The 13,531-nt window shown below is 39.3% G+C and overlaps 1 protein-coding gene across 1 annotated transcript in view; it reads left to right on the top strand.

Moving 5' to 3' along the window:
• Positions 1-13,531, top strand: part of LOC119424128 (protein shisa-6) — a gene marked incomplete in the record, with an annotated part of 139,979 nt that overhangs the window by 47,415 nt on the left and 79,033 nt on the right. Inside the window, 1 exon segment of the mRNA XM_037691595.1 lies at positions 7,058-7,159. Within this exon segment, the coding sequence (XP_037547523.1) occupies positions 7,058-7,159 (102 nt within the window).

A 13,531-nucleotide genomic window follows, 5' to 3' on the forward strand; every position in this document is an offset into this window, starting at 1 on the left:
CGGGGAAACTAAACAGCCACTGGCCAAAAGGATGGCCCAGCACAGAAGATCAACATCATCAGGCCAGGACTCTGCGGTCTACACTCATCTCCAGGCCAGCGGTCACTCTTTCAGGGATGAAGATGTTCACATCCTGGACAGAGAGGAACGATGGTTTGAGAGAGGAGTAAAGGAGACCATCTTTGTGAAAAGAAATCGTCCATCATTAAACAGGGGTGGAGGCCTCCGGGTTCAACTGTCCCCCTCTTACAATGCTGTGATTGCTAGTATCACTCAGCCCCCTGTGAATAGTAAACAGCCATCAGTGTGCTAATGATCCATTGTTAGGCTGATGGTCCTTCTTGAGCATGTGAGCAGCTGGTTTTGGTTGTCAGCAGCAAACTGGTTGATCCACTCTGAGAAGGTGTTATTTAAGAGACTGAGCTGAATACAGCACCTCAGACTGAGGAAGTCTCTCGGATGAGAGACGAAACGTTTCTATATTTTTTTGCTTTTTTGTTTTTTTTGAATGTCCAGAGGACCAGATTGAACTTTTTTGGATTTTTCTACCTGGATTATTGAGCATGCATCAGGAAATCTATTGAGTCATTTTTACTTTTTGAAATATTTAGCTTTGTAAGATTTGATCATATATATGAAACAGGCTTGGGAGAAGTGATAGTCATCCATTGCAGAAGGTTTATTTTACCCACACATGTAAGATACAAAATCACTACAGCGCTGGTCCACTCCTGAGACCCCCGAAGTCCCAGGAAATGGCCCAGACTTATTCAATGGAAAACAGTTTTCTTTAAAAGCTGGGGAGTGGCCAGTTCCCTATCTTAACCACGTGACCAGCTATGATACCAATAAATGAACCAATGAACTGTTTTTGGTGCAGGTGTGTAACTAAACATCTTTCTTACTGGAAACAGAAACCAGAGACAAAAAAAGGTCTGCCTTTTATTTTAACATATGAAATTACATGATGCTATAAGTATTTTAATACAAATTATCACACATTTCAGTGAGATAGTATATAATCTGATGACAATATACCACAGGTTTTTTGACCATGTTTTTCTCATTGAAAATGAATGGAGCTTGCTGCGCATACTTAAACACCTTTGTGCTGTTTGTTTTATCTCAGCTTTTTCTTTTTTTTTTCCCTTTCTGCTAAATTCAGTTATTTTTTCCTGATTTTCAGTTACTCAGTTTAAGAAATTTAACCGTTTTAATTTTTTCCTCGTTTTCACATTTGATGATTCTTTAGAATAATTTCAAACTTTCCTGCTTTTTTCAGCTGCTTCCTGCTAATTTCAGCTGTTTGTTAGCCCTTTCAGCCTTTTGTTGCCAATTAAATTTTTTCTCCTCATTGCAGTTTCTTTTATGCTAATTTCATATTTTTGTTGTAACCACTGTCTATTTCAGCATATTTAGCTCTATTCAACCTTTTCTACACATTTACACTATTTTCTGCTTTTGATTTCCTGCTTTCAGCAAATGTCAGCTCTTCAAGTTACCATCTTGCACACTTTCCCTTTCACCCTTTCTTTCTTCAGAGGTACTGAAAGTATTTTACATATTCTGAAGTTTTCAATTCGCTAACATCTGTCGTTCACCAATCATCAACTTTTGTGTGGACACGCATCAATAAAAAAGGGACTTGTGCAGTGATCAGCAACTAAGTTTAAAAAACAACAAAGTCTTTTAAAAAAGTTTTAAAAACGTTTGGTTTTATTGTAAAAGTATGTTTTTACACTGTTTGGTTACATATTTTTTGTGAGGCTTGTAAGGTATAACCTTGACTTTTTTTTTTTTGCTCATAAAATAAGCTACAAGCTAGAAGCTATTTTACCTGTTGTAATTTTCTCTAAAGACGTCCTCTCATTTGAAGATGTGACACAACACCGTTGTTTGTTTCACATCAGTTTTCTCCTTTAATTCTTTGAATCCAACTCTGATGTAACCAGTAATCAATCACAAAATCCCCTGGTGGGGATAAAACAAACATAGGTCCCTATACATACAAGTGTGTGTGTACCCCCCCCCCCCCCCCCCCCCCCCCCCCACACACACACACAACACTCACACTTGTCAGGGTGTCCCAAATGATTGGCGTGTAAGCTGGTTCAAGTCTCCAATTATAACAGAAGCCAATGTACAGTACTTGGATGTTAAAATTAACCACAACAAGGCCAAATTTGATCTTACCTGCACGTGTTTCTCCACCCTAAATAATTTACCTATCATCACCTAATGACATAAAACTCATGTGTGTGTACAGTAAGTCTGTTTTTTTGTTGATGGTGATTCTTATGACGTATTTAAAATATTTATATAACATGTTCCTTTGTAAAGTCAATGGCCTCTTGTGTCAAATGAACAGATTCTCTCAAGGCAGAATCAAGTTTGACTACCGTGAATTTGGGCAAATGAATGTCTTTAGCTGCAAGGTTGGGTGTTCATTAATAAAGTAATTGTGTGTACATTTTCCGTGCGATGTACTGTAAAAAAATGTACTTCATCTAGTTTGGAGAATGCAACTTAAATCTAGATTTTTAAGTCTATGTGATGACTCAATTCATTTAATTTCAATTCACTTTTTACACAACAAAGGTCATCTCAGGGCACTGTACATAAACCTTCACATACATTATAAAAAGTCAATTATAAAACATTATTTACCTAAGAAAACCTGCAGATTGCATCAAACCATCCTTAAGTCACAGTCTCCCATCCTGAAGAAGCACATTAGTGACAGTAGAGAGGAATGCCTGCCTTAGTAACAAGAAGAAACCTCCAGCAGCATGTTTTAAATCTTAGTGATATTGTGCAGGCGAACAAAAGCAGTTCTGGTAAAAATATTGCTGTGGGTATTAAATTACCTATCAAATATAACACAGAGGTTCACCAAGGTAAGAAATTTAGGAGTCATTAAAGTTTATATTAGGGATGGGACCGATCCGATATCGGCCTCCGATACCAGCATAATTTACGTATTGGATTTTTCTGATCCAACCTGCAGAGATTTCCGATCCATGATGCATGTTGGCTTCAAATTATGGAATGGATTTCCTGAACGGCGGCGTGTCTCATGAGCCCAGAGTAATAAGACCCGCCTCACATTCAGGAAATCCATTTCATAGTTTGCAGCAGCTACAACGTGAGGACTGAGTTAGCAGCACTGTGGCTAACAGCTGACCAACATTTCATCTAAACATGTCCGCTGTGTGGAAATATTTTACATTAGAAACACCACAGAACAAGACAGCAACGTGCAATGTCTGCAGAGCCATAGCACCACATTAAACCACAGTAAAGTTAGTTTTACGTTGGACATTAGAGCTCCATGGCTTCAGCGTGGCACTCCTCTTGCTCAACCCGAAACAGGCAACTCAACCCCGGCCAACTGCCCTCAGTCTGCCCGTCTCTGAGGAGGGGCAGACTGAGCGCGGCTGACCGAAATCAGGCTGCCTGCTTTGGATTGAACAAGAAGAAGACATTGCTGAAGCCACAGAGCTCGAATATTTACTGAAAAGTTGCTAAACTTCATCATAATTAATGACCAACCGCTATCAGTTGTAGAAAACGAAAGATTTCACAGCTTGATACTTGCAGCCAAGATATATTTTACCCTCCAGGAGATATTTATCAGTAGACAATCATAAAACAAATATATGATTTGAAAATCACAAGAAAATTATATATATATTATAAAAATAATGAAACAAAAACAGCTACCCAAAAAAACAGCTACATTATAAAACGATGAAAAATACTAAAAACAGGAACATGTCTGTTGGTTTATGCCATGAACTTAGCAGATGTTTAAAGCCATTTAACATTTTATTTTATTTAATTCATTAATTCATTCATTTAAAAGAAACAAAAATAAACAACAATTTCATCAAAAAGAAAACATTGAATGAAAAGAGTGCAGAAAGAAGACAAAAAAACTTATATCTGCCCCTTATTAAAAAAAAACTTTAAACAATCACTTAAATTAATCACTTTAATAGCCACTTTAAAGCTAGGAATAAAAAAACATGTTTTGTGTTAGCAGAATTTAATTCTAACTTTAAAACTTATCCAACATTAATAAAACTTACCTCAAGGTGCCTTTTTGGACATGCATGCATATATTTGTACAAATTGTACTTGAGAGGAGATTATTACAGCCTCATATAACATCATTGATGATGATAATATTGGAACGGGATTGGTATCGGCTGATATCCAGATTTGGGTATCGGGATTGGATTGGAAGTAAAAGAAATGTGGATTGGTGCATCCCTAGTTTTTATGTCACTAAGATGGGCTTGTGATTTAAGAAAATTATTGAGTTAATCACATTTCATGGACAAATATAACTATAATCAGCATAACAATGAAAATTTCTGTCATGCTGTTTAATAACTTTACCTAATTGAAGCATATATAAAGTAAAGAGTATTTGTCCAAGTATTGGACCCTGAGGAACTCCATGACTAACTCTGATGTTTGAAGAAGATTCATTATTTATATTTACAAACTGGAATCTATCAGATTGATATGATTTAAACCAATTTAGAGCCATTCTTGTACTCCCAATATCATATTCAAGCCTCTGTAGTAAAATATTGTGATTTTCTTCTTTTTTCTGCTTTTCCCTCTTCAGGGGTCTCCACAGTGAGTCATCCTCCTCCATCTCATTCTGTCTTGCACATCCTCTGTCCTCACTCCAACTACCTCCATGTTCTTTCTGACTGCATCCATACACATATCTTATCTTTGGGCTTGCTCTTTGTCTGCTTTCTGGCAGCTTCATTTCTAACATCCTTCTACAAATATACGCACTGTCCCTCCTCTGGATATGTCCAAACCATCTCAGTCTGGCCTCCCTAACTTTATCTCCCAGTTGTTCAATCTGTGCTGTACCTCTGATGATCTCATTCCTAATCTTATCCATCCTTGTCATGCTTAAGGAGAACCTCAGCATCTTCATTTCTTCCACTTTAGTACTTATTATTATTATTATTTTATTTATTATTAACCTTTATTTAACCAGGCAAATCCCATTGAGATCACAGATCTATTTTGCAAGAGAGGCTTGGGCCTGAAGGTAGCCTAACATGCATGTTTTTAGTTTGTGGGAGGAAATCGGAGTACACGGAGAAAACCCACGCAAGCACAAGAAGAACATGCAAACTCCACACAGAAAGACCCCAGGTTCAACCAGGGATTGAACCCAGGACCTTCTTGCTTTGAAGCAACAGTGCTTACCACTGTGCCGATGTGCCGCCGTCATGCTGCTGTCATGCTGCTGTCATGCTGTTTGAAGTCCTGCACCTTTGTGACCTCTGCTCCTTGTAGCCTCACTGTTTCACCAGCCTCCCTCTCATTCACACACATGTACCCTGTCTTACTATGGCTGACTTTCATTCCTCTTCTTTCAAGTGCATACCTCCACCTCTCCAAGTTCTCTTCCACCTGTTCCCTGTTCTCACCACATATCACAATATCATTTGCAAACATCTTAGTCCACAGAGATTCCTGCCTGACTTCATTTGTTAGTCAGTTCATCACCAGAGCAAACAAGAAGGGGCTCAGAGCTGATCCTTGATGCAATCCCACGTCCATCATGAAGCTATCTGTCACCCCAAAAGCACATCTCACCACTGTCCTTCTGTCCTCGTACATGTCTTGTACCAGTCTAACATATTTCTCAGCTACTCCAGATTTCCTCATGCAAAACCACACCTCCTCCCTCGGCACCCTGTCATGTGCTTTTTATAAATCCACAAAGACACAATGGAGTTCTTTCTGACCCTCTCTGTACTTCTCCATCAGCATCCTCAAAGCAAAGATGACATCTGTGGTGCTCTTTCTTGGCATGAAACCATACTGCTGCTCACAGTAGTTACATCTCGTCTAAGTCTTGCTTCCACAACTCTCTCCCAGAGAGAGATCTTCATTGTGTGACTCATCAACTTAATTCCCCTTTAGTTGCTGAAACTCTGTGCATCACCCTTGTTCTTAAAAATGGACACCAGCACACTTCTTCTCCATTCCTCAGGCCTTTTCTCACCCTTAAGTTTGATGGATGGAGGTATTTCCAAGTCCCCTCTGCTCTGAGACAGGGGGACTAAAAGGAAATAAAGAAAATCAATAAATCAAAATGATAATAAAAGAACTACTATTTTTCCTCAAAATAGACATATAAACATTTTTAAAACTGTGTAAGAATGATCTAAAAAAGTTCAATCTGGTCCTCTGGACATAAAAAAAAAAGCGAAACAACCAAAAAAAATCTAGAAACGTTTCGTCTTTCATCCGAAAGACTTCTTCATTTTGAGGTGCTGTATTCAGCTCAGTCTTATAAATAGCACCTTCTCAGAGTGGATCAACCAGTTTGCTGCTGACAACCAAAACCAGCTGCTCACATGCTCAAGAAGGACCATCAGCCTAACAATGGTCCTTCTTGATCATGTGAGCAGCTGGTTTTGGTTGCCAGCAGCAAACTGGTTGATCCACTCTAAAAAGGTGCTATTTAAGAGACTGAGCTGAAAACAGCACCTCAGACTGAGGAAGTCTTTCGGATGAAAGACGAAACGTTTCTACATTTTTTTGGTTGTTTCGCTTTGTATTTTTTTGAATGTCCAGAGGACCAGATTTAACGTTTTTAGATTTTTCTACCTGGATTATTGAGCATGCATCAGGATGTGTAAGAATGAGTAATAACAATCAATTACATTCATTTATCATTAATTAAATAATCAATACAAATATCAGACATATTATTAAGAGAACTGCCAAAGTTTGTGATCACTTCAAAAGATCAACAAGTTCACTTTATGTTCATTCTTCTTACATCATTAGAAATAACTTCATGGACTAAGATTTTATAAAATCTATTATGGAAAAAGAAAAACTCTTTTTTGTGTTTGTTCTTGTAGTTATACGTATTGAGTAAGCTGAGTGCATGTTTCCATGTGCGTTTGGTTCTGTTTAATCGGTGCAGATAATGTCTCTCTTTCTGTGTGAAGTCATTTTGCGTCTCTGAAAGCGTCTCTATGTTCGGGTGTCTTCTCATCAGGTCTCCACTATGGAAAAGAGAGCGTTCGGAGCAGCGGGGGCGGCGACCTTCACAACTTCATCTCCTCCGGCTTTGTGACACTTGGTCGAGGACCTCAGAAAGGTAAAGCAGCATCTTCTTCCTCCTTTTTCCTCCTACAGGAGCTGTTCTGCTCTGTGCTGCAACCTGCTGAATGCTAATTCACTGCTAACGTTCCACTTCCATCACCGCTGATCAACAACAAGACACTCAACGAAGGTGAAATGTTTTCACTTTCAATTTTCTCATTAAGTAATTCACATGAATTTTTGCCTCTGCATTCTACAATTAGAAAAGCAAACACACACTAACCTCCAGTGATGTGTGAGGCCGGGGGGAGAAATCCAAAACCCACACAATCATCACCGCATGCCATTAGTTGGGGGTGGGCTGTGTATTTTTCCTATAGGTAAAACACTAATTAGTATGTAGCTAATGTCTTTTGTTTTATTTTAGACCATTTGTGTGTGTGTGGAAGTGTGTGTGTGTGTATTTATACTGTTTTTTCATACTCTTCAAGACCTTTACAGTCATCCACCTTGTTGGGACTTGTAGTCATAGGGACCAAAGCTCAGTCATAAATTGTGTAATGTTACATTTGGATTGGGAGTTATGTTTATGGTCTGGGTTAGGCCACAAACACAAATAGAAGTTTCTAGTGTCTAAATAAGATGAGAAATACAAACTTGTGAGGGAACATCTTTTCCTGATTCTACTTCTTATTGAATGATTGGCCTGTTCAGTTGTAAATGTTGTAAAAATACACTGATAGTTCCTGAATTATGGTAAAAGTATCATTCGTATTACTCTGGATACCTCTAGTAGTACTCAAAATAAATATTGGTATTACATTTTTACAAGTTAAATAAAAAACTGATTAACATTCATCAAACGAACTGGGAAGTAAAGATAAAAAGTAAAGAGAGTCAAATAATTTTTACCTTGGCTCCAAAGGAAAACTACTAACAACAAAACTGTAAAGGAGAATAAGGTGAGAACCACTGGGAAATCATAGGTCAGTTGTTAACAAAGGTACTTAAACAGCACCAGTGAAGTTTCTGTAGGACCTGCTGACAGTGAAAAAGTGTTAATCAGAAAGGACACTTGACTCGTTATTTTAAATTATACTGAATAAAAATATGACAACACAATGCCACAGAGGTCATAAGTTTTGAATGAATGTGGAATTGGCATGCTGCAACACGAGGTGATACTCATTGCATGGATGGCACAACAAAGGGCCTCAGGGTCTCATCACGGTATCTCTGTGTATTCGAAATGCCATCAATAAAATGCCCCCGTGTTTGTTTTCCATAATATACATCTGCCCATAACAACACCGCCACCTTGGACCACTCGATTTACAACGCTGATATCAGCAAACTGCTCACCAACATGACGCGCAGTCTGCCATCTGCCCTGTACAGTGAAAATAGGGATGCATCCATGAAGAGAACACCTCTCCAATGTGCCATACTCCATCAAATGTGAGCATTTGCTCACTCAAATCAGTTACAATGAACTGCAGTCAGGTGATGACAAGCATCCAGATGAGCTTCCCTGAGACTGTCTTTGACAGTTTGTGCAGAAATTATTTGGTTTTGCAAACCAATTGTGGCAGCAGCTGTCCAGGTGACTGGTCTTAGATGATCTTGGATGTGAAAATGCTGGATGTGAACGTCCTGGGCTAGTGTGGTTACACTTGGTCTACTGTTGTGAGGCTGGTTGGATGTACTGACAAATTCTCTGAAACAAGCTGAGCCAAGATAGCAGTGTGGGGCTGAAACAACCTTAAACAACATGCTTCAACCTGGGTTAGGTGTGCTTTTTACACCTCAGTGGTTCCTCTGAGCCAGGCCAGTGGCTGAATGTCCATCAAGCTCTCATTTTATTTGTTTAGTCCAGAAGTAAAATACAAAGATTGTTAAAATAATTGATTTCCTTTAGGGTTGAAAGCATCTTAAGGTTTTTAGTTAAATTTTTGGGACACAAACCTAGCATTACATCTTGGGTTTATTGGGTATTTTGGCCTATATTTGAAGATGTCATCTAAAAGGCCCCACCAAGAAAAAAACAAGCCCCATTGTCTGCATCTTAGTCAACTTGGTTTATTGAATAATGAATGTAAACCGAAAGACACATGTTTGCTTTTAAAGTTAGAGGTATTCTACTTATAAGTAAATAAGTCAGATTAATTGTTTATGTACTTATATGTTTATATACAACCTTGCTGGTCCTCCTCTTGTCAGCTGAGGACCAGCTGTGGCTTTAAATGGCAGCCTTGTGTGGAGGTCCCAGCAGAGGAATAGGGATCCTGTCACTAAATATCATGGGCTTGTTTTAAAGTCCATTGAACAGCAGGACTAGTTTCACCCCGCAGTAGCATTTTAAATAAGACACGTTGAATAAATGTTCTCTAGAAACGAGCAGTTTCTTTCTTTTTGCTGTGCTTGTTTTTACCCCCAGAGATGGTCTTTTTCACTGCGCTGTTCAAATGCAGCGATGAAGGAAAAACCTTGGATGTTCTCTTTAGTTGCAACCACCCCCACAAATGTACACAATAAGAAAGAAATGGTAAATGGACTGTGCATACATAGAACCTTTCTATCTAATCAAGATACTCAAAGCACAATCTGTGCCCTCATTCACCTCCACACACACATTAGTACATCACTTTAGTACATTTCTACAAAGATACTCTGAATCTGTAGAGACGAATCAGTGCTTTATCGCACTCATACACTGATGGGACACACATCGGAAGCAATGAGGGGTTCAGTGTCTTGCCCAGCAACACTTCAGCATGTGACTGCTGGTAGAATCGAACCCCTCAAAGCTCTAACCACTCACCCACAGCTGCCCACAAAGTTGTTACCTTTTATGAATCCTGTGTTTGTAAGATGCTAAATTATTTTAATAGATTTTCCTTTTCAGTACAAATATTCCATCGTCAGCCCTCCCACTTGCCTGGCTGTTTGCTCAAATTTAAAATTCAACATCTGTGCTGTTAAGTCTGTTTCTCCTGCCTTTGGTTGCTCTTGTGCCAAAACAAATGACAGATTGAGACATTGGAACGACCCGCTGTTGCTAAAATCCCCCTTCCCCCAGCCAAAAAAAAAAAATAGGAAGGCATCAGAACTGAAGCACATGGCCTTCACCAGTGTTCTTCTTTGGCAGCATCTTTGTACGGCTGCCCGATGCCCACAGGCAAGTGCTCCTGCATACTGTATCCTAAATCAATGAAACACAGCTCTGAAATTTGGTTTGGTAATTGTTGCTGCTCGGAATTATCTCCAGGATTTCGCTATTGTACAATCACTTCAGGGCAGAGGCAGAAAACAAGCAGCCTCCCCCGCTCTCATAAACTACAGCTACAGACACAAAATCTATCTATATATTTATTAATCCTCCCAACTGTGTAGCGACAGTTTGTAAGATACTCGTATCGTTCACATATATTTATTTTCTAATTGTTCTAAAGGCCCTTGATCTATGAAATTATCTGCTTTTGGTTCATCCAGGATCCATGGACAGATTCTAAAGTCTGCAAAGGTGAACATGTGGGCTGATGTGGACTCACGGGGATGAACGATGAGTCACGTTAAGGTTAACGGCACAGAAACAGCCCATCTGAACCGAAATCCTGCCAAGCTTCATTATAATTTGATGAGGTTTGCTCAGCTTGGCTTGTTCTGGCTGAGAGCAACAAAGCTGAAAGTAAAAGCAAATTCACAGGTCTGTCAGTGGGATGAAAAAATCTGCTTCACATGAATCCAGAAACAGATGTTGTCTTCCTCACTGCGCCTGCCTAGTTTTATTTTTTAGTTCAAATGCTCTGAGTCACGTTGACAGAGGCAGGTTCAGGAGACCTGATGTGACACTTTGTGTCTGTTACCATTACAGGTAGAAAGTGAGATTCACCGTTAACAAGATGAGATTCCTGTGTGTGTGTTTGTGTGTGTGTTTGAGTGTGTTTTTGTAATTGTTACCTTGTAAAGCTCATTTTTCCAACTTGTACTACATTTTGAAGACCAACTGCTCCTTATGGGGCCCAAAGCCCGGGCCCCATAAGGAGCAGGGCCGTTGGTGGGTTTGAGGTTAGGTTTATGGTTAGGTATGTACTGGAAATGGTCAGGTTTAGGGTTAGGTACGTTATGGCAGTGGTTCGCAACCACACCGGCCTGCGGACCGGTTCTGGACCGTGGGTCAATTTATACCGGGCCACAAAAAATAAATAAATAAATAATTTTGAAGAATCACCAGATTCTCTCCACCACATCTGTCAGTGAGTCACTCTTGATGCAGGTCAACATACACAAGTGGTAAGTTTCAGTTTCTGTTAGACGCATGCGCAGATTGGTTCTACATTGCCCAGTCGGGTGGAGTAATTTAGCTGCGTGGTGTGGAGCAGACAGGACAGGAGGAGGCGCGCGGCCGTACCTGCGCATTTGAAGGATTTTTCATTCATTCAACCTTTATTTAGACAGGTAAATCCCATTGAGCCTCGAGGACTCATTTACAACAGAGACCTGATTTCAGCAAAGAGTGATGACAACAATAGACAGCCACAAAAAAGGCATACACATTTTTTTTTACATTGCATATTTTTAACCTGCCTGACAAAGAGTGACTGTAAAACTATTAACTAAATAAAACTTTAATTTTAAACAAAGCTTCCTAATATCACATCAGAGCTGGTTTTGTCTTGAACTTTTTTGAATTCACATCAGAGATGTTCCTTCGCATTTCTGCTTCTGCTCTTAAAAAAATATCCGTCCTTAAAAGTTCAAAGTCATGGGCAATTTTATTAAAAAACACAAATATAATAAAAGTTTTGCACTATGCATAAGTTGCTGCGCTTTGTGTACAATCTAATGTGTGAATCATTGCGAGGGTTAGGATTAAGGTAATGGTCAGGATTAGGCTACATAAATGAATGAAAAATGAATGGAAGCCAATGCAAACGTCCTGTAAAGGTAGAAAGACATACGGTGTGTTTGTGTGTGTCACGATGCAGCTCCCACATGGGGCAGGTGAGGTCAGGGGAGTGTAGTGGAGTGATAGCAGCTGGATGCTTCAACTGTGCAGCAAAGTTGGTTAACAGTTTAGTGTTAGATGTGATTAATCACAAAATGTTTTCTGGATTTTCTTAAACACAAATGTTTATTTCTCAAAAGAAGAGGCCTTTAGTTAGAAGTCAAGCTTCATTTTTAACTCAGTGTTGTTATTGCAACATAATTACATGTGACTCTTAAATGATGCAAATCCAAACCGTGAGCACAAACATGCAGTGTTTGGATACATATGAATATACTGCCTTTTCTTTTCTTTTTTTAAATTCTAATTGTCTATCTACTTTGCTCCAACCATTAACAAACATACAAAATAAAAATGAAAAGATACAAAGAACATACAGCCTCAGTCAGCTAGTGTTAAAATCCTACATCATCTTTTATTGAAAGAGATCCTAATGAAAATGGCCTGAGAGATCACCTATGAAGACGATTTAATTGTTGCAGTGTGAGCAGTGCAGGAGCTGGATGGTGTTTTTAAAGTGTGCGGTGAAGCTAAATGCTACACAGCATCTGATCTGATCCGCTGTTTTAACTGTACGTTTAAAACTTAATGATCAATGTTAATATTTGTTGACAACAATGTTTTAGGCTGCACATATTTGAAACTAAGAAAAGCGTTGGAGGTGTTAGCACATTACAAAACGATAACTGAATGAACCCTGAAGAGACGCTCCCCGCCTCCGTAGCATCCTGACAGTAAAGTCAGGAAACATGCATCTGTCTGTTACGCTCCCATCAGTAAAACAAACGTGGAAACAATCTGCCATGTCGGTGCATTGTTTAGAAGTAAAGCTTTTAGTGAACGTTTCGTTTTCTTAGTGGGCGTGAATGAACACGACTCCACAGCTGTTTGATAGCATCCATACACAATATTTAAAATACACTAAATTCCATCCATCCATCCATCCATCCATCCATCCATCCATCCATCTAGCAGTCACTGTGCGAGAGGCAGGGGACATCCTGGACAGGTCTCCTGTCCATTACAGGGACATCCTGGACAGGTCTCCAGTCCATCACAAGGACACATAGAGACAAACAAACATTCACTCTCTCTCTCACTCCTAGGGACAATTTAGAGTTACCAATCAGTCTAACATGCATGATTTTGGTCTGTGGGAGGAAACCGGAGTACCCGGAGAAAACCCACGCAGCACAGAGAGAACATGCAGACTCCACTCAGAAAGGTCACCGGCAGAGATTTGAACCGGCGACCTTCTCATTGAGAGGCAGCAGCTCTACCAACTGTGCCAGTTAATGCTGATTTCTAGACCAGCTTCTTTTACAGTTTGATGTCTAAATGATTAAAAATGTAGTTGTTTTTTTTTTCAAATTTGTTTGTATGTCAATCAAGTGAATACATACATATATATATATATAT

This window comes from Nematolebias whitei, chromosome 17 (assembly GCF_014905685.2).
Source record: "Nematolebias whitei isolate Nwh7 chromosome 17, NemWhi1, whole genome shotgun sequence".
In the NCBI taxonomy this organism is placed as follows: Eukaryota; Metazoa; Chordata; class Actinopteri; order Cyprinodontiformes; family Rivulidae; genus Nematolebias; species Nematolebias whitei.